At 39.3% G+C, this 23,117-nt stretch overlaps 1 protein-coding gene and 1 non-coding gene across 2 annotated transcripts in view; one reads left to right on the forward strand and one right to left on the reverse strand.

The window, feature by feature from the left end:
• Positions 1-740: 740 nt before the first annotated feature.
• On the reverse strand, positions 741-815 carry Trnal-caa (transfer RNA leucine (anticodon CAA)). The gene has a single exon. It is a non-coding gene; the product is annotated as a tRNA-Leu (tRNA).
• Positions 816-2,940: 2,125 nt separating this feature from the next.
• Positions 2,941-23,117, forward strand: part of LOC126336246 (cilia- and flagella-associated protein 57-like) — a 171,074-nt gene continuing 150,897 nt past the window's right edge. Inside the window, exons 1-2 of the mRNA XM_049999739.1 lie at positions 2,941-3,193; positions 3,319-3,503. Coding sequence (XP_049855696.1) covers positions 2,978-3,193; positions 3,319-3,503 — 401 coding nt within the window. The 5' untranslated portion in view covers positions 2,941-2,977. The remainder of the gene's footprint in view (positions 3,194-3,318; positions 3,504-23,117) is intronic.

Below are 23,117 nucleotides of genomic sequence, written 5' to 3' on the forward strand. Positions count from 1 at the left end.
GCCAGAGAAGCAAGAGATAGCAGTGCCTGCTTGTGTGAATGTGTCTCCATCTATTGCTTCTCATTCACATTCATAAATCAAGGATTCTCTAATCACACTCTTACCTCCCACTTCATAATACTGAACACCCATAACATAAACCCTCCAGCAAAACCACCCTAATGCTCACTGTATGAACATTACTTCACAGAAGTCAGAATTATCCATTCACCCAGTGTACTGTAAAAAACCTGGCTGAACAGTTGCACCACAATAGCTTCCATGATTATTTTACTTTGTGTATGAGTATCAGTAATACTAATACCATTTAATTCAATGTGAAAGTATTTTGTATAGTTTAAGTATTAGAATGTAATAAACATTAAACTCCAAGTACACAAATTACTTCACTCACATTTGAACTATCCATCCACTGAAACTTCCTGGCAGATTAAAACTGTGTGACCGACCGAGACTCGAACTCGGGAACTTTGACTTTCGCGGGCAAGTGCTCTACCAACTGAGCTACCGAAGCACGACTCACGCCCGGTACTCACAGCTTTACTTCTGCCAGTATCTGTCTCCTACCTTCCAAACTTTACAGAAGCTCTTCTGCGGACCTTGCAGAACTAGCACTCCTGAAAGAAAGGATACTGTGGAGACATGGCTTAGCCACAGCCTGGGGGATGTTTCCAGAATGACATTTTCACTCTGCAGCGGAGTGTGCGCTGATATGAAACTTCCTGGCAGATTAAAACTGTGTGCCCGACCGAGACTCGAACTCGGGACCTTTGCCTTTTGCGGGCAAGTGCTCTACCAACTGAGCTACCGAAGCACGACTCACGCCCGGTACTCACAGCTTTACTTCTGCTAGTATCCGTCTCCTACCTTCCAAACTTTACAGAAGCTCTTCTGCGAACCTTGCAGAACTAGCACTCCTGAAAGAAAGGATACTGTGGAGACATGGCTTAGCCACAGCCTGGGGGATGTTTCCAGAATGACATGAAGATATGAAAGAGCTTCTGTAAAGTTTGGAAGGTAGGAGACAGATACTGGCAGAAGTAAAGCTGTGAGTACCGGGCATGAGTCGTTCTTCGGTAGCTCAGTTGGTAGAGCACTTGCCCGCGAAAGGCAAAGGTCCCGAGTTCGAGTCTCGGTCGGGAACACAGTTTTAATCTGCCAGGAAGTTTCATATCAGCGCACACTCCGCTGCAGAGTGAAAATGTCATTCTGGAAACATCCCCCAGGCTGTGGCTAAGCCATGTCTCCACAGTATCCTTCCTTTCAGGAGTGCTAGTTCTGCAAGGTTCGCAGAAGAGCTTCTGTAAAGTTTGGAAGGTAGGAGACGGATACTGGCAGAAGTAAAGCTGTGAGTACCGGGCGTGAGTCATGCTTCGGTAGCTCAGTTGGTAGAGCACTTGCCCGCGAAAGGCAAAGGTCCCGAGTTCGAGTCTCGGTCGGGCACACTGTTTTAATCTTCCAGGAAGTTTCATATCAGCGCACACTCCGCTGCAGAGTGAAAATGTCATTCTGGAAACATCCGCCAGGCTGTGGCTAAGCCATGTCTCCACAGTATCCTTTCTTTCAGGAGTGCTAGTTCTGCAAGGTTCGCAGAAGAGCTTCTGTAAAGTTTGGAAGGTAGGAGACGGATACTGGCAGAAGTAAAGCTGTGAGTACCGGGCGTGAGTCGTGCTTCGGTAGCTCAGTTGGTAGAGCACTTGCCCGCGAAAGGCAAAGGTCCCGAGTTCGAGTCTCGGTCGGGCACACAGTTTTAATCTGCCAGGAAGTTTCATATCAGCGCACACTCCGCTGCAGAGTGAAAATGTCATTCTGGAAACATCCCCCAGGCTGTGGCTAAGCCATGTCTCCACAGTATCCTTTCTTTCAGGAGTGCTAGTTCTGCAAGGTTCGCAGAAGAGCTTCTGTAAAGTTTGGAAGGTAGGAGACGGATACTGGCAGAAGTAAAGCTGTGAGTACCGGGTGTGAGTCGTGCTTCGGTAGCTCAGTTGGTAGAGCACTTGCCCGCGAAAGGCAAAGGTCCCGAGTTCGAGTCTCGGTCGGGCACACAGTTTTAATCTGCCAGGAAGTTTCATATCAGCGCACACTCCGCTGCACAGTGAAAATGTCATTCTGTATCCATCCACTAATTGTACTTCAGCATGCCTGGTCAGCAAATTCAATGTAAAAGTGCTTGGTACAGATTTCATATTCTACTGTAATATTTTTGCCATTACAAATGTAAACTGTTATTTTCATTATTTTATTTTCGTCATAATGTAGATATTTCCGTTGAATATATTCATATTGTACCATAAATACATGCTTTATTAGGCTGATTAATGCTTCTCAGTTTATACATGTATTTTATGAAAGTGATACATTCATCTGTTCCCCAATTAAAACATCATGAAAATGCATTAATTATAGTATAAAGTGATATAGAGTCAGCAGCTTCCTTTCTTTGTGAGCGTATTGTTTGTCTGCATTAACTAATCTTGTTAATCCTAACCTCATATTGATTATCTCTGCTATGTTTACTGCCTAAAATGCAGGAACGTTGATGCTTGTATTTTCCATGCACAAAAACATAATGATACTCATTCATGTGCCATAGAAAAGGAGGCTTGTTTAATATAAATATACTGCCTTCTACTCACTGCAATATGAATTTTAATTCTTAACATAGTGATAGAAATATACATCACCAAATAGATGAACATGGTTATGATAATTATGTGACTGGACTACTTATAGAAAGCAATATTAAATACTAAGTGATGAAATTAATGAATTTTTATTATCAGGTCACCTGTCTCAGTTTACCTATTTTCTAGCAATCAATGACTGCTGTGTGGTTGAAGACTATTATTATTGACTTTCTTTTTGTATTCTGCAGATGTGCATTACTGAGAATAATGAGTTACTGATCACCTGCTCTACAGATGGAATGCTCTGCTTGTGGTCAATTTCTCCATCCCGTAGAAAGAAATCAGCTGCAATGCTAAGTACTTTATATTTTGATTACATACTTGTGAATAAAGGACATCTGGAAGAACTGACAAACTCTATTGCAGAATTAAATCAGAGAATTGGGGTACTTGAAAAAGAATATGACTATCAAACACAACAGAATGAAGCAAAGTTTACTGAAGAATTGAAGGAGATAGTCAGTAGTTACCAAGAGTGCATGGAAAACATGAGAGAACAGTCAGAGGTCTGATTAATGAGATAATCTGTCTAAACCTATATTTCCTTCTTTAATACTGTCATTTCCTGTTGTGGAAGCAGCTTACTTAAACACCTGATTAATTCTATTTTGTATGTCTAATTTGATAACAGAGAGTGGCAACAGATCATGCTCAGGAGCTGATGAGCTTCAAGGACGATATTGCGAAGAAGAAGTCATACTATGAAATAGAAGTACAGAATTTTGAACTGAATTTTGAGGCCAAATTAATAGAAAAGTATAACAAATATCAGGCCCAAGAAGACAAAATGGCAAGGACGAAGGCCAAATATGAGAAGTAAGAAATCTGTTATTATTTTTATTTTATCTATCTACAAATTTTACATAGGAAGAATAAATTCACCAATTAAAGTTTTTCCTCCCCTCCAATACTTACCTGCAATGCTATCTAAAAATAAGTCAGTATCTGTATATTTACCTATAATGTAATTATTATAATGAATAATTATAAAAAAAGGATCAGCTTCACTAACTTCCATGTCAAAAACAGTGTCACCTACTAACACTGAATGGCTCTAACTTGATACTCTTTTTCTTTAGTTAGCCTGGGTGTGTGAACGACTATTTACTTCTATTCAAGGATTATTTTATTTCACTAAATGATTTAACTATTGACATGTTTTGTAACAAGATAACATTTTATAATAACAAGTGCTGTGATGAAAAACAAAAAAAATAAATAAAGAAACAGAAAGAACTAGGAGTTGGCTTAGAAAGCAGGTGATGCCCCGGTCTCATGGCACCAAAGAGCACTCTATCAAGGTGTTCTGTTATCAAGGTTGTGAGGTTGATAAATGTTGTGATGGAAATAGTACTGATGGCAGCTCAATTGTTTTGGTATCAGTTGGGGATACTGACATGGGGAGTTTCACAATGTGTGGCTTACCCTTAACCGGACTGAAGAGATAAGACTGATCTATCTGATTTGTTACATATAGGGGGAGAATCTGAGAGCACACATGCTGAGTTGTCACTGGTAGGAGTAGTCTATCCAGACAACACATTCCCATGCCTAAACATCTATTTATTTAGTCCTTCTAATTCTACATCTATAGAATATATATACAAGGATATTTGACATGGTGAGGTCTGTACAAGATAAAATACAGTTTGTATTGCATTCCTATGGACTAGATATTCAAGTAATTTTGTAAGAGTCATGTATACAACAAACATTAAAGGAAAATATTCATAATGCATCTTTATTTATGTTGTTTGGTTTCTAGGTACTCTGTCAGATTGTAAAAGCAACGATCAGTTAAATGTGCCCTTAGTTCGGCCTTAAAACAACTGAGTTTACTTACTGATTTAATATGGGTAGGCAGATTATTGCAAATTTTTATCCCAGTATGTAGAGTGCCTTTTTGGCACAATGATGTTCTCACCTGTTTTGTATGAAGATCACATTTTTGTCTTGTATTGTATACGTGTATATCTTTATTCTTTAATAAGATATCTGGGTGTCTATCAGTATATTGTTTGATGAAAACTGATGTTTTGTAGATAAAAATGCAAGGAAGGGGAAGAACTGACAGTTTTTTGAATATGGGTCTGCATGATTTCCTATTGTTTACCCATTTAATAATTCTTAATATTATCTTTTGCATCCTGAGAAGTTTAGTATTTGTTGTTGCATTGCCCCAGAAGATTATGCCATAATTAATTACAGAATGCACATAGGTGTAGTATACATTTAACAGGCTGGCTTTGGTGCAACAAGTTTTTAAGTTCCTTATCATGTAGCAGGTTTTGCTTAGTTTTCTTTGCAAGTATTCAATGTGTACCTCCCATTATTTGTTGTTCTAGAGCCAAGGTCCCAGAAATTTTGTGCTGTCAACACTTTCAAGAACTCTGTCCCTTAGTTCTATTTGCATGTTTGGATGTTTATAATTAGCTTGTTATAGCTGAAACACTGTTCTGTACTGTTCATTGTTTCGATAGCAGAGTCTTTTAGTTTTTCTTCTGTTTCCCACTAATAAGGTAGCTTGTATTGTCTGCAAATTGGAGGGTAGTTTGGCAATACTTGTTGTACATAAGTTCATTGATATAGAGGAGAAACAGAATGGGTCCTAAAACTGATTCTTGAAGGATGCCATATTTCACGTTTTCACATCCTGAATAGTAGTAGCTGATTTTGTTATGGTCAGTATATTGCACGTCAACCACCTGTTTGCTACCACATAGGTATGTCCTGAGCCACTCATTGGATTGATTGATCCTGATTAGTCAATCTTCTGCAGTAGGGCATTATGGTCAATGATGTAGAAAGCTTTGGATAAATCAAGCTATATGGTCATCACAAACTCACTCACATCCACTTTAGCACAGATTTCATTAAGATATTCAAATATTGCACATTCAGTTGAATAGCCTTTCCTCAAACCATGCTGTGAAGAAGAGAGAATTTTATGTTCATTTAGGAAATCAGACAATCTCTTATAAAAAAATTTCTAAAATTTGTGAAAATACAGGCAGTAGGGCTATTGGTCTATGGTTTGAAACATCTTCTGGATTTCCAATTTTGAGCAGTGGTTTCAGTTTTGCTGTTTTTAAACATGACGGGAAGGTTTCTGATGCCAGTGAGATGTTGCACAAGTGTGTCAGTTCAGCTAAGGCAAGAAAGTATTTTTTAATAATCACATCTGGTATTCCATCAATTCCACATGAATACCCTGCTTTCAAGGTTTTTATAACTGATAAAATTTCTTCATTATTTGTGGGTGAAAGGAACAATGTGTAGACACATTTCTCATGCTATTGGAAGATGTAGGTGATATTTTGTTGTGTTCTTCTAGTCCACTCACCAACTGTTCACTTATGTTTGCAAAATGTGTGTTGAAGGTCTCTACAATTTTTTTGGGCAAGAAATCATTTGTTCTTCATAAAGTAAGTTTATATTTTTGTATTTTTTTTTTTTTTGGTTTCACTTGTTGTTTGATTTTTTTATAACTTCCCATATAGCTTTAGATTTGTTTTTTAAATTTTCAGTGTATTTGTCATTTGCTATTGTTTTAATTTTCCTAATTACATTTTTTGAGGATTCTCTTGTAATTCTTCAGGTACAAATGAAATTCATGAGGCATATTCTGTGTCTTTGCTATATTGTGTAATCATCTTTTCTCTGCACAAGAGATTCTAATACTTATTGTAATCAATATGTTCTTTCTGAAGTAAAGTTGACTTTTTTTTTTTAAGTGGAAATGCAGCTTCAAAGTATGACATGAAGGTTTCCATGAATTTTTCAAACATTTTTGGTATTTTCACAAGTATACACTTCATACCAGGTTTCTTCACATAGTCTCTGTATAAAAGCATTTATTTGTTTGTTAGTGAATTCTCTTGTTTCTTTTACAAGTTCCTCTTTCTCATTTGTTTTGCTTGGGGTGTGTAAAACAATAAACTGTGCATAGTGATCACTGAAGCCAGTATTAAGATTTCTGGCACAGAAATTGTTATTTACAGCTGTGTTTATTAATATCTGATCAATTTTTGATCTTGTTGTAAGTGTAACTCTTGTAGGAGAATCTATGGTGGCTTTTATGTTACATGTTTCCAGCTTTGCTGGTCTTTTGAGATTTCTTGAAAATCAATATTATGTACTTAAAGCTGCTTTTAGTCAATGACAGATATCATAATTTCCCATCAGTACTCCTATAAACACAGATGATTATTAATGACTTAATCAGTTTAAAATCTTTTGCAGCATGCTCCCACAGATCAATCTGTGACACACAAAAAGGAACACTTAGTAGATGTCATAAAGAAACAGAAATCAGTCTGTTAAGTAACACTGAATATTTCATAAACTTCACAGTGTTTCATCAAAACATGCAATCAATGAACTACAAAATACAGGAACTTGAAGTTGAAATAAAGCCCACCATGAAATTTATAGAAACTCAAATTTTACATTTGAAACATATTACTAAATATACTTAATGAAAGTAAAAGTGTACCAGTACATCTTTGGAAGTAGAAAATTTTGTTCTGCATGGTGGTGAACTGGATTTTTGTAAAGATTAAACTTTAATATTTTGAAATTCTGGAATTCGTTGACAACAATGATTTTGAATGAAGATGTTTCTTGAACTAAACAGGTTTCAGAGAAGATAAACCATAAGATAAATGAGGACTTCCAAACAAGTTTGTAAGTTCTGAAGTAAATAATTATTGGTAGATTCAGATTTTTTCATATGGTCTTCCTGAATCTCAAAATTCATATATTTCCTTAAAGAAAATGTATCTGGATGAAATACTTATACAGTTATCACCAGACAGATAAAAATTATGCTGTCAGTGATAAACTTTGGAAAAATAAAATAGAGAAATGCTATTATGTTTGAAATAGTATACAACAATTAGAGTTTCCGCACCTTGCTTTGTTTTTGTGAATTTTGATTTATTTGTCTCATTACATACAGATGCTAATAATTTAGTTAGAGTATAGGAGATGTGTCCTAAAGGGTAATACATCTTCAGTGATATAAAACTACATTTCATAGGACAGAGCGGTAGTTTAACATTAATGTAATATATTTATGAAAAGATAGATACATTTCCACAACTACATCCTGCTCAAATATTCAATGCATCCTTCATGAAATCTTTGACTAAGTAATAGCATTACTACAGTACAGTATCATGCAGTTTTCTTTGAGTGAATCTAGCTTTATACTCAGAATTTTCTTGTTTTTCACTGTTTTGCAAATTTTCTTTCTTGTACACTGTGGAGTCAGAGTATATAAATTTAAACAATGAGTAGGGAATGTAAAATTATCTTTATTTGTCTTATGATATGAATGATCAAAATAGTTGTCCTTGAATAACTGTAAATTGCACACACACTCACACACACACACACATATATATATATATATATATATATATATATATATTAAAAACAAAGATTCCAAGACTTACCAAGCGGGAAAGCGCCGGCAGACAGGCACATGAACAAAACACACAAACACACACACAGAATTACGAGCTTTCGCAACTGGCAGTTGCTTCGTCAGGAAGGAAGGAAGGAGAGGGAAAAATGAAAGGATGTGGGTTTTAAGGGAGAGGGTAAGGAGTCATTCCAATCCCGGGAGCGGAAAGACTTCCCTTAGGGGAAAAAAAGGACAGGTGTACACTCGCACATACACACACACACATATCCATCCGCACATACACAGACACAAGATATATCCGTACATTCTCTGCTACTGCAGAATGGGTTCGACATTTATATCCATCCACTGCATTCTGTGGCTAGTAGCTAGAGGGAATGACGAGTTATCAGCCTGCCATTGACACTGTGGGTTTAGTTGAGCTTTGTCCACTAGATGGCAGCTCTTGTTATGCAACACTGTGTTCTAGGCTAGTTATAACATTGTCCACACAAGCGCACGTCGAAAAAATGCATCCTGTGAAGCAGCCGCAAAAGCACGCCTTTTTTGTCTGTGTTTACTGCAGCACTGGGGAGTGATCATTTGCAATGGCGAAAAGAAGCCATTTATGAGATTTGGAGCTTGAGAAGCTGCTTTTAGAAAGTGATGATAATTTCAGTGACAGATCTGAAAGTTTTCAAGATACAGATGTTGAGGCTAGTGAAAGTGACTTCGATTCAGAAACATCTGACGACAAGACACTTCTGCAGTAGATGTTACCTAGTGAATTTGTGTGTGCTATTTTAGTTCGTATTCAATATTTGTTCGGTGGTAATAGTGGTACAGTTGTGTCTCTAAAACAAAATGATGTGATGAGTTGTTTTATGTGTTTTGTGGATGATGTTTTGTGCACAATGATAGCTGAACAGACGAACTTTCATGCAGAACAGTTCATAGCTTCTCATCCCAATTTAGCAGCACACTCCAGGGTTCACAGCTGGCTGAATACTACACACAGAGAGGTAAAAACACTTATTGGAGTGCTTGTACTTCAAGGAATTCTTCACAAACCAGACCAAAAAATGTACTTTTCAAAGAGGGAATCAGCTGACACATCTTTCTGCAGGAAAGTGATGAGTGAAAAGTGGTTTCATATTATATTGAAATTCCTCCACTTTGTTGACAATACCTCATATGATCCACTAGGCACTATCAGCAAAAAACTATTCAAAATTCATCCCATTATGGAGCATCTGCGGCATAAATTCAGATCAGTGTACATGCCAGAAAGGAACATCACCATTGACGAATCGTTGTTGCTCTGGAAAGGATGGCTTGGATGGAAGCAATATATTCCATCAAAGCGTAACAGATTTGGCATCAAATTGTACGAACTCTGTGAAAGCAATTCCGGGTTTGTATGGGACTTTATTGTTTACACTGGAAAGGACACTAATTATGGTAGCCACTATCCAAAAATAAGCTCTCCAATTGTTTTGGACCTTGCACACGACCTACTCAGGAAAGGCCACTGTATTTATCTTGACAACTGGTACACTAGTACAGATTTGGTGGACAAACTAACCAGCAATAACACCGATGTTGTCGGCACAATGTGGCAGGACAGGAAGGGGTTCCCTGACTTTGTAAAAAAGGAAAAACTGAAGAAAGGGGAGTACATAACAGGGTACAAAGGCAAGCAGATGGTAAAGAAATGGAAAGACAAAAGAGACGTTGTTATGGTCAGCACCTTCCATGATGATACATTTGTAAATGTAAACTCAAAGAAGGGAATTTTTCAAAAGCCACAAGTTGTCATTGACTACAAAAAGAATACGGGGGGTGTAGATAGGTGCAATTCTCAGTGACAAAACTACCAGATGGCCAGAAGCAGGCTGAAAAAATTCTATCAGAAGCTTTTCCGCCACTTGTTGGACATTGCATGCTAGAATGCATACATTCTGTACAAGAAGCATGGTGGCAAACAAAGTACAATGAGCTTCCTGATTAGTCTTGGTGAACAGTTGACCATATCTTCACCACATCAAGGGACATCAGTAGGACACACACCTCGAACACCAAAGCAACATGCCTTACAGCCAGGCATTTTCCACACCTTCTGCCACCCACAACAAAGAAAAGACCAACAAGGAGGCGTGTGGTGTGTACGAGAAAAGGCCTTCGCAAAGAGACTTCATACTGGTGCACAGAATGTGAAGTTACCTTGTGCGCTGCACCTTGTTTTACAATGTTTCACACTGAAAACGATATGCAATATTGTGAAAATACAGTTTTGTTAACTTCTCCAAAATATTTTATTCATTTACACCCAATATCAATTTAAATTCAACAATGAAAACGTGAAGGAAAACGTGAAAACAGTGCGCAGCACCACAGCAAATGGGCGCACTGGCATATATTACCTGCAGTGGAAGTGGCACACTTGCACTAACTACCCACTTAACAGGTTAAAAACAATCAATCAATCATTCAATCTCTTTATTCATCCGTTAACAAGATACATTTTATGGATGTAGTCAGTTACAATACAGTTTCTTATCTTTAATTTGTTTCAAAAACTTGGATAACAAATACAAATATTTTATATCAGTATGAAGTGGAAGTTTGGGTTGGTTGCACCAAACAACACCCATTTAGCAGTAGTTCATTTATTCACCTAAACACATGCAAGGCTCACAAAGAACTGTGCCTGAACCTGAGACTTGTTAGGTAGGCAGTGGCTGGCGAAATAGAGCAGTGATGCATAGTGTAGCTTGTCAGCAATTGTCATTCTTTGCTCGACAGCTTCAGGCGACCTTTGAGCCAGAACAAAGTGGATGTGAGGAGATAGTTTATCTGACCAGATTGCGAGGAGAGCTGTGGCAGAGAATAGATTGGCATGGACCAGGGCACGTAGCTGTCTCCAGAGCTGGGAAGGTTTGCCATTGCCTAGTTGCTCGACGTGAAGCACTTGCCATATTGTTGCCTCAGTTGAGTGTGCAAGCTGACATAGAACTGTACTGAACTGTACTGAATAGATGAGTCCAGAGCATTGACCAGGTCAGTAATCGAGTCCTGCTAGTCGTGCAGGTGGGTGATGAGGCACAGAAACCTGGTTGACTGGTCGAGTTTGTAATAGTCGAACTCCTCATCCACAATTTTGAACCAGGTTGTTGCTCTGTCGGGATTGAACGGCGGCAGCATCGGTAAGCATTGTAGAATGTTCGGAAGAACAGGTTGAGTTGAGTTCATCGGGGCACTGCCTGAATCAAGCTGTTGTTGCTGTAGTGTTCCAGGAGAGTGAGCTTCCAGGGTACGTGGCAACGACGGTTGTTCGGGTGGCAATGTGAAGGTGACACATTGTGATGAGCGCGATCTGTCGCTGCAATGAAGGCCGATGCAGGTGAGACACCGTAATGTGTCAAATGTGGTTGTGGAAGCTCATTGTGTGTGTGTTCAGATTGACACGTTGCAGAAGACCGACGTGGATGAGGCACCGAGATGTGCCGAGAATGGTAGCGGAATCTCGACTGGAGCCAGTGCAGGGGCAAACAGGTGAGAAAAAGTTCAATGTTAGAGAATGCATGTTAGTCTGGGGAAAGCTCAATGCATGATCAGAGTCGGGGCCACCTGTGTTGCAGGGAGGCTGCAGAGGTGCAGGCTGTCCAGAAGCACAGTGTGGGAAATAATGTTGAATGTGGGACGGAATGTGTGAATGTTCACTGTTCATAGTCACTCCACTCAAAACAGTATGCGGATGTTGTGGCACAAAGCACAAAACAATAGTAGGTTGTCCAATAAAGTATTTGCAGAAATCGGCATTGGTCCCGCACTGCACCGAAATCCGTAAGAAGTAACTGCACAGTCGATGATGGAGGGCACATGTGGCAGGAACAAAGGTGTTTGATAGTCGGAGTCATGCGCACTCCTAACCTCACTTACTGTTTCAGGCTCGAAAATGTCCGGCAAAATCAGTGGAACCATCAAGTGAGAGGCATCGTGTTGCAGTCCTGGCAGGTGTACATTGCCCGTAACATGATGGCATGTTGATCGCAAAATGCGGCATTAGGTGCTGGGCTGAAGTCATTGTTTGTTAGAATGATGTGTCGATGTAATACACCTGAAAATAACTCATGCGGTGGTCACGGACACAGTAAAATGGAGAAAACAGAAGACGTTACAACTCAGGATCACCAGTGAGGGGGAAGTTCGGGTTGGTTACAACAAACACCACCCATTTAGCAGTAGTTCATTTATTCACCTAAACACATGCGAGGCTCACAAAGAACTGAACATGGCAGAACAGCCCAAAGACAATGCTCAGAGTCCAAAGACGATGCTCAGAGTCCAAAGACGAATGCAAATCAGTGCTGGTGTCGACCGCATCAGCGCCACAAGTATATATAAAAAATATTACTTTTCCATATTCAGATATTCTTCAATGCTGCAAATACTATGTGTTAGTAAAAATTGTTTAAGATCTACCTTGAATTTATGAAATTATTTAATTTTCTTTACTGTAGAAGGCAATGCACTAAAAAGTATTTTGGTCATGTAGTTTACACGTTTTTGGTAGAATGCCCCTTTGTAGGTGTCTCAGTGAAAATAATCCCTGTTCCTTGTTTCATTATTTAATGTTGAGAATTCCTGGTGAGTTTTCAGAAAGCATACACATTCATAGATGTATAAGCTGGGAAGAGTCATTATTTTAATTCTTTAAATATTTACCTGCATAACACTCTGCAGAGAACCCCTTCCATTATTCTAATAGCCTTTTTTTGAAGTCTGAAAGCTTGTTTTGCCATACCTGTATATCCCCAGAAGATCACATCATACACTCCTGGAAATGGGAAAAGAACACATTGACACCGGTGTGTCAGACCCACCATACTTGCTCCATACACTGCGAGAGGGCTGTAAAAGCAATGATCTCACGCACGGCACAGCGGACACACCAGGAACCGCGGTGTTGGCCGTCGAATGGCGCTAGCTGCGCAGCATTTGTGCACCGCCGCCGTCAGTGTCAGCCAGTTTGCCGTGGCATACGGAACTACATCGCAGTCTTTAACACTGGTAGCATGCCGCGACAGCGTGGACGTGAACCGTACGTGCAGAGTTGACGGACTTTGAGCGAGGGCGTATAGTGGGCACGCGGGAGGCCAGGTGGTCGTACCACCGAATTGCTCAACACGTGGGGCGTGAGGTCTCCACAGTACATCGATGTTGTCGCCAGTGGTCGGCGGAAGGTGCATGTGCCCGTCGACCTGGGCCCGGACCGCAGCGACGCACGATGCACGCCAAGACCGTAGGATCCTACGCAGTGCCGTAGCGGACCGCACCGCCACTTCCCAGAAAATTAGGGACACTGTTGCTCCTGGGGTATCGGCGAGGACCATTCGCAACCGTCTCCATGAAGCTGGGCTATGGTCCCGCACACTGTTAGGCCGTCTTCCCGCTCACGCCCCAACATCGTGCAGCCCACCTCCAGTGGTGTCGCGACAGGCGTGAATGGAGGGACGAATGGAGACGTGTCGTCTTCAGCGATGAGAGTCACTTCTGCCTTGGTGCCAATGATGGTCGTATGTGTGTTTGGCGCCCTGCAGGTGAGCGCCACAATCAGGACTGCATACAACCGTGGCACAGAGGGCCAACACCCGGCATCATGGTGTGGGGAACGATCTCCTACACTGGCCGTACACCTCTGGTGATCGTCGAGGGGACACTGAATAGTGCACGGTACATCCAAACCGTCATCGAACCCATCGTTCTACCATTCCTAGACCGGCAAGGGAACTTCCTGTTCCAGCAGGACAACGCACGTCCGCATGTATCCCGTGCCACCCAACGTGCTCTAGAAGGTGTAAGTCAACTACCCTGGCCAGCAAGATCTCCGGATCTGTCCCCCATTGAGCATGTTTGGGACTGGATGAAGCGTCGTCTCACGTGGTCTGCACGTCCAGCACGAATGCTGGTCCAACTGAGGCGCCAAGTGGAAATGGCATGGCAAGCCGTTCCACAGGACTACATCCAGCATCTCTACGGTCATCTCCATGGGAGAATAGCAGTTTGCATTGCTGCGAAAGGTGGGTATACACTGTACTAGTGCCGACATTGGGCATGCTCTGTTGCCTGTGTCTATGTGCCTGTGGTTCTGTCAGTCTGATCATGTGATGTATCTGACCCCAGGAATGTGTCAATAAAGTTTCCCCTTCCTGGGACAATGAATTCACGGTGTTCTTATTTCAATTTCCAGGAGTGTATCTAAGCAAACTTTTCATGTAAGCATAATAGGCACACAGCAATGATTCACTGTTGCAGCATTCCCAAAGCATTCTTAGCACATAGCAGCATTTACTTTTAATTTTTTACTCAAAACTTCTAGATGTTTTTCCCATCTCAAGTGCTCAGCCACCCACATACCGAGGAATTTTGTGTATGGAGCTTGTGCAATAACACAGTTCCCAAACTCAGCTTTTACTCTTCTTCTAGCTTTACTTTTAATATTACTGAAATTCATCAATACCGTTTTAGCCTTATTTATGATCAAAGCATTATCACTAAACCATTTTCCTGTCCCATTTATTGTCCTAGAGACACTCTGCTGTAGATCATCCGCAGTGTATCCTTTTATAAAAATGCTAGTGTCATCAGCGAACATCACTGTTTCTGCAACTGTCAGATGGTTTGGCAAATCTTTTATGTACACCATGAACAACAGAGGGCCTAACATGGAACCCTGGGGCACTGCATAGCTAGTTTTTTTGAAATCTGAAAGATACTCTTTGCCTTCATGACATATTTATACTTTCTGTTGTCTGTCAGAGAAATAAGACTTGAACTTTCATAAGCAATAAGTTGTGGCTGATTGAATCAAATGCTTTAGATAAATCTAAGAACATTCCACAGCTTAATTCGTTCTTGTCCAAGGAATTTAGAACCATTTTCATGAATTGGAAGATTGCCGTTTCTGAGGATCTGTTCTTTCCAAACCCATTTGAGCATTAGTCAGTATTTTATTTTTATTCAGGAAGTCATCTAGCCTTTCATACATTACTCTTTCAATTACGTTTAGAGAAACTTGACAATAATGACACTGGCCTATAATTATTTATGTCAGCTGTACTATCCTTTTTGTGAAGTGGCTTTAGTATGGAGAGTTTTAGTTTTGATGGAACATCCCTGTCCTGAAAGAAGTATTAATAATGTCAGTTAGGTGAGTATCTATACTCGTAGAACGATGTTTGATTACCTTGTCTGGAATTCTGTCAATACCACGAGACATTTTATTTTTTAGTTTATTAATAGCATTTGAAACTTCAACATTCTGTTAGTGGGCACAGAAATGTTGTCTTTTCACAAATTGGTACTTTTATGTTTTTGTTGTTTGAATTACACAGATTTTTAATTAGGTTCATATAATGTTCATTGAATATATTGGCTACCTGTTGAGCATCTTCCATCACTTTACTTTCACTTTTAATTTTGAAACTATGGGTCTTGGTTTTACATTTTCCTATGCTATTGTTTATAACGATCCAAATCGATTTTGATTTATTGCTTTCATTATTAATGCGTGAATCATTGCTTACCCTTTTTGCTGCCTGTATAACTTCCCAATAGACCCTTCTATATTTCCTATAGTATGATTTTATTGTTGTATTTACTTTAGCATGTTTGCTTAAGTTTCTAAGGGTGGTTGCTGATTTTTTAATCCCTTCTGTTACCCATGTGTTTGTCTTCTCACTTACTTTAATTCTTTTTAATGGGAATGCTACATCATAGCAATATTTATAATCAGTGAGAAAACTGTCATACTTTTTGTCTGCATCATCAGTTTGTTCTATGCCCCACTGCACCATTTTAGCATACTATTAAAAATATATGTATCATCTGCAATTAAAATCTAAAGGGAATTTATAATGATAAGGAAATCATTAATGTAGAACAAAAGCAAAATAAGTGTTAGAATAGAGCCTCAAGGGGCACCTTGTGTTACTATCTTCCATTAGGAAGAACAATTTGCTGAATTTGAAGAGACGATCACTGTTTGTTTCTCCTTTTGTATGGATATGAAGTAAACCACTTTAGAAGACTACCCCTTGTCCCATACCTGTTGAGTATAGAGGTAACCAACGCGTGATTTACTGAGCCAAAGCCTTTTTTGAAGTCACAAAAGATTCATTCCTGCAAATTTATTGTTTAATGATGAGCGTATCTTCCCTATAAACCTGTTAATTGCATCAATAGTTGTGTTCTCACACTGGAGGCCAAACTGGTTTTTCAATATAATATGTAATTTTCAATAAAATTTCAATCTGGATGACAGCATTTTTTCAAATATTTATGACAGAACTGGAAGAAGAGAGATGGTATGATAATTCCAATAAGCTATCTTAACCATGTTTTGAACAGTGGTTTTAGTTCTGTATACTTTGATACACCTGGAAAACATCCAAGTTCAGAAGACTAGTTCATTGTAATAAATAGTTAACATTCTGTTATTATACACACAAAGTTATGTACTTTTGTGGGTATCACACATCATCAACAGAGAGTTTGTTTTTCAGTCTCAATATTATATTTTCTACATCTGCTGCTGCAACTGTTTTAAATTTGGGAGGCATTCAGATGTTTCATCTAAACTGAAGGGACACCTTTTGTTCTTATAACCTCCAATGCTCCTATCTGGTTCCAACACATTAGTGAACTCACTGGAACATTCTGAAATCTGACTTGAATTTAGAGCAATCTCATATTCAACCTTAATTTTTAAATTTTCATTACTAGAGGCTTTAATACCAATGCAGGTTTCACAACTGACCACAGCGCCTTTGATTTATTTTGATGTCTTAAAATTAACTTGTTAGTCACTTACTTTACTGCCTTGACAAATTTCTTAAATAAAATTTTGCATCATCTAACATACACTCCTAGAAATGGAAAAAAGAACACATTGACACCGGTGTGTCAGACCCACCATACTTGCGCCGGACACTGCGAGAGGGCTGTACAAGCAATGATCTCACGCACGGCACAGCGGACACACCAGGAACCGCGGTGTTGGCCGGCGAATGGCGCTAGCTGCGCAGCATTTGTGCACCGCCGCCGTCAGTGTCAGCCAGTTTGCCATGGCATACGGAACTACATCGCAGTCTTTAACACTGGTAGCATGCCGCGACAGCGTGGACGTGAACCGTACGTGCAGAGTTGACGGACTTTGAGCGAGGGCGTATAGTGGGCATGCAGGAGGCCGGGTGGACGTACCACCGAATTGCTCAACACGTGGGGCGTGAGGTCTCCACAGTACATCGATGTTGTCGCCAGTGGTCGGCGGAAGGTGCACGTGCCCGTCGACCTGGGACCGGACCGCAGCGACGCACGGATGCACGCCAAGACCGTAGGATCCTACGCAGTGTCGTAGGGGACCGCACCGCCACTTCCCAGAAAATTAGGGACACTGTTGCTCCTGGGGTATCGGTGAGGACCATTCGCAACCGTCTTCATGAAGCTGGACTACGGTCCCGCACACTGTTAGGCCGTCTTCCGCTCACGCCCCAACACCGTGCAGCCCGCCTCCAGTGGTGTCGCGACAGGCGTGAATGGAGGGACGAATGGAGACGTGTCGTCTTCAGCGATGAGAGTTGCTTCTGCCTTGGTGCCAATGATGGTTGTCTGCATGTTTGGCGCCGTGCAGGTGAGCCCCACAATCAGGACTGCATACGACCGAGGCACACAGGGCCAACACCCGGCATCATGGTGTGGGGAGCGATCTCCTACACTGGCCGTACACCTCTGGTGATCGTCGAGGGGACACTGAATAGTGCACGGTACATCCAAACCGTCATCGAACCCATCGTTCTACCATTCCTAGACCGGCAAGGGAACTTGCTCTTCCAGCAGGACAACGCACGTCCGCATGTATCCCGTGCCACCCAACGTGCTCTAGAAGGTGTAAGTCAACTACCCTGGCCAGCAAGATCTCCGGATCTGTCCCCCATTGAGCATGTTTGGGACTGGATGAAGCGTCGTCTCACGCGGTCTGCACGTCCAGCACGAACGCTGGTCCAACTGAGGCGCCAGGTGGAAATGGCATGGCAAGCCATTCCACAGGACTACATCCAGCATCTCTACGATCGTCTCCATGGGAGAATAGCAGCCTGCATTGCTGCGAAAGGTGGATATACACTGTACTAGTGCCGACATTGGGCATGCACTGTTGCCTGTGTCTATGTGCCTGTGATTCTGTCAGTGTGATCATGTGATGTATCTGACCCCAGGAATGTGTCAATAAAGTTTCCCCTTCCTGGGACAATGAATTCACGGTGTTCTTATTTCAATTTCCAGGAGTGTACTTGACAAACTCAATATTTATATTAAATCTTACTTCCTTATGTAGTCATCATTTTTGGCACTAATTTTTTTAATACCTTTAGAGACCCATTTTAATTTTTTTGTCACTATGTGACATTTGCCTGCTTTTTACTTCATTGATAGTCCTCAGTGTCAATGTACTGCATTGTTACACTGGCTGAAAAATGGGAGTTGGAAGTTCAACACTGAATACTGTAAATGATGTAGCTGACAGTTGTAAAGTTGCATTTCACAGTTCTTTACTTTCACTGTTCACAATCCCCCCATATTATGCAGTTATCTGACCAATTCACTATTGGTAAATGATAAGCCTCATTAATAGCTTGCAGGCAAACATCAGCATACCGCTACAATAGTTTGCTGTTTGAACATCTATGTGCAGTAAATACCTAACCACACAGTTCATAGTTGTTGCAGAATAATAAGGTATGTGTGAAACTATTTCTCAAATAAATTGAACAGACACTGTCATTGTTTTAACACACAACCTATTTGTTTTACATTAAGTTAATGCATAATTGTTACCCTAACTGATACAAAGTTCTCATCTGAAAATCAGCCATGGACTGATTGTCTTGGGACCAAAAATCAGGCCTTTATATATCCTCACAATAATAGGCACTGAAAACTATCCATTGTTTCATGTTTAAGTTACAGAAGTTATAAGTAAAACACAACTCATTTAATTAACTGAACACATCAAAAAATTCCTCCTTTTTAACATACCTTCTATCATAAAAGGTTAGGCTGAATTATTTGTATAAATGATGAAATAAACAGATATAGGTAAACAAACAATACTTTTAAGAAACACGGTAATTATTTTGGAATTAATTAAGGGCTGGCTTTGCTAATATGTTTTCCAATGGAGCAAAATAAATACTTTAAGAATCCTAGTCATTCTTCTTCCAAATGTTTGTTATTAGTACAGAATTTCTGTTTGTTTCTAAGTCAACAACAGCATTTAAGTCAGGAAACAATTACTGATTCCACCCTATAAAAAATGATATTAACTAGAAACAGTCAAAATAAATTAGGAAATTAATTACATATGCAAAACTAAGCACAAAATTAGACCTGGTACTATATTTTTTAAGAGTGAGGCCCCACCTTTCTATTTTATGGAAATGCAGATTATACTCATGTATGTTAATGGTAATTATGTGAAAGTGAAAATAAAATGAATTTAAGGAGGCAGATGGCAAAAAAGTGAGGAAATATAAAGATCTGAACATGCTTTATCACACTATTGAAAAACTAAGTTTTAGGTAAAAACTTTTCATTGAAAACACTTACAAAACTGCTTAGAAATTATTCATGATATACAATGCTTGAAAAACTTTGTTTCATGCTGTACTGGGAACTCCACACAATAAAAAAACTAATGTTTTTACTTCTGTTTACACTGTCCAGAGTCAATTTACTGAAAGTATTTAATTTTCCACACTGCTTTCTGGTATAATTTTTGGGGGTGACACAATAGATAAACAAGAGTGGATAAAGAAGATTACAGAATTCCTATGTTTATTTTATGATAAGTAATGTTGCTAAATATAAAAGAAACTGTACATTTCATGCTTACAGCATTGGAAAGAAAGCCAATCTCCATTGTACATCAAAATACATGTCACTACTCCAAAAGTAAATTAGTAATGTTTCTTTAAAACCTGACATCAAAAGTGTGGAGAGCAATATGTAGTCTTTTTCTGAAAGAACAGTCTGATGCAGCTTTTGAACTAGTCTGTACTTTGCAACCCTCTTGATTAGTGCATTATTACTGCAACCTATATCCATTTGAACCCACTTACTGTAGCCAGACCTTAGTCTTCCTTGACAGCACTTTTTTCCATTACCAAACAGATGGTGTTGCCTCAGGACGTGCAGGGGAGGAATTTCTTTCAGACTTTTGGCCCTAGACAACCCTATAATAGAAATGTAATGTATTCCCATATTCTACTTCGAAATGTTAGCATTTACTTTCTTTTGGAAGTTCGTTAAATTAGTGTTGAAAAGTGTAACTTTTGGTAAAAGTGTTCAAAATCTGTTAAAAGTGGTATAGTTTCTGTACAGTGTGAGAAAGGATTTAATTTACATTATGGAAAAGTTGACCCTTCTGTGCCAAATGACGCGAGCTTTGTGATGGAGTGCACACGTGAAGAATGTAAACAAAATGCAGTGGCTGTTATGGAACATTCAGTGTGCACATGTGATGCAGGGACAACAACTGACAGCATCAGAAATGGAAACAAGTTTCTCATAAAACTAATTAAAAGTTTTGCAGGAAGAAATAAAAATGCTGTATGCGAAATACGAAACAAATTCGGATCGCACTGTTAGTTGTGTTTCTCAAACTGAGCAAGAAGAAAACTTAGTAACTTACAACAATTCTGAATGCTCTATGCAGCAGGGTCCACGTAAAATAATGTGCACAGATGTTGTAAATAGTGTTTCCTATTTAGTACCAGCTCATAACAACCAATTTGACACCTTACTACAAAACAGTGGTCACAATTTCAACCCATCTCCTACTGAAAATGTGCTGTGCAATATTCCAAGGAAGGAAGGCAAACGTTTTCAGTAACAAAGGTAACATGAAAGAAAGCAAGTTCTTTAATATTTCTACACGATGTCACCTCCACCAGATGCAGTGTCAAGAGGAAAGTTCAAATATTCAGCGACAGCCATGGGAAAGGTGTCTCAAAGATTCTACACAACAGCACATACTTCAAGGGTAGTGCCAATGTAAAAGGTGGTTTCTGGTTCAAATGATATTTACCGCAAAGAATCATAGCAAGCTAATCCAGCTACATGTAAAACTGCAACGCTTAAGAAACTCCAAAGGAATAGTTGCAAACTTCCCAAAAAGATACGATCTCCCTGACTGGTCATGCGTAAGTGTGGAGATCAGAAAAGGTAATTCCAGATTATTTAGTATTTGTAAGAAGTACAATAATGTCAGTGTACTATATATTAGCAATCGTGACAGATACTTCTTCACAACTCACAGTTTGCATATGGACAGAATGGGTAAACAGAAATTTACAAATGAGCTTATAAACTTGCTAAGCTCTAAATCAGAAGCAAACTCTGTAGGCACTCAGCTGGCCAGATCAGGGAAACTTGTAAAGGACCCAAAAGATGTCATCCAAATTATACATGGGAATCCATCTAATTTACAAAATACAGGTTGTATCTTGAGATGTTAAGCAAAAATTCCAAACTTGACCAAGATAATTGTGAAAGTGAACATCTTGAGCACTTACTAAATAGTATAGGACCTGACTTGGGTTTATCAGAGATGAATACTAAACACCTTTCATTCTTTCACATAAATATACAATCAACACAAAAGAAATTGCCTGAGTTAGAACTAATTTTAGAAGAGTTCTGTGTCTTAATGAGCACTGGCTCACAAAAAATGAAAGCCAGTTGCACATTCCTGATGGCTACAAAATAGCATCTGTTTAGTTTAGATCCATTATGAGGAAATGAGATGTAGGTATACCTGTAAGAGACTGTGTAAAACTTAAATTCATTGTAATAAATATTAAGCATTTAACTCAAGAAGAAGAATTTGAAGCTGCTGCTCCTGGTTATTGGGATTTCCATATACTACACTTGCAGTACTGACTCAAAAGTTACAATGGAACATATAGAAAAATTGTTATTGTTTCCACTCATATATGAGACATATAAAATTCTTATCTTTGGGGGTATTAATATATATGTGAATGTGCATAACTCTCAAACTAGACTGTTAGATGCATTGAGATCATACAATTTTTTCTATCTCAACAGTAAACCCACAAGACAAAATGCATGCCTAGATAATGTTATCTCAAATGTCTGCAGAAATAATGTTGTCTTGGATATTGTGAAACCCATACTGTCTGACCATGATGGCATATTTCTAAAATTAACTGGGCTTGGCAAAGGTCAAGAGCAAACAAAAGAACCTAGGGTAGTGAGACAGCTAAATCATACAAACATAATAAATATGACAAATATAATTATGAGTGTAGACTGGAATTCCACTGTGATTCAAACTGACTCATTTACTGGAGCATTTGATTGCTTCCTGCATAGAGTTGTAAATATCTTTAATGAGTGCTGTCCACTCAAAACAAAATCAAATGGGTTACATACCAAGAAGCAGAACAGAAGTTCCAGCAACTGGTTTACACCTTATCTCCATAAATTAGGGATCTTACTAAGAGTGTATTATGAAAAATCACACAGAGACAATGACTCTACACACACTTATGATAAACTAAAAAAGATATACAGGAAGGAGATTGTTGAATCTAAAAAAAAGCCCAATAATGATTACATCCTTATTTCCAGCAACAAATGCAAAGCAGCATGGAATGTAATTAAGACAGAAACTAGAACTACCACAGAAAAATTACCCATTCCCTTAAGTGCAGAAGAGCTTAATAATTACTACATAAATATTGGAAAATTTTCTATGACAGATGAAGTCAAGGCAAGTAATAATGATAGAAATGCAGATAGACTACCCACCTTATGGAAAGATGGATCTAATGCTGGTTTAAAAACTTTTTAGTGGAAAACTGTTGACTCTAAGGAAATAATAAATGTCTGCAAGATGAGCAACTAGAACAGAGGATGTCTATGTTCTGTCCAAT

Source organism: Schistocerca gregaria, chromosome 2 (assembly GCF_023897955.1).
Source record: "Schistocerca gregaria isolate iqSchGreg1 chromosome 2, iqSchGreg1.2, whole genome shotgun sequence".
NCBI lineage: Eukaryota > Metazoa > Arthropoda > Insecta > Orthoptera > Acrididae > Schistocerca > Schistocerca gregaria.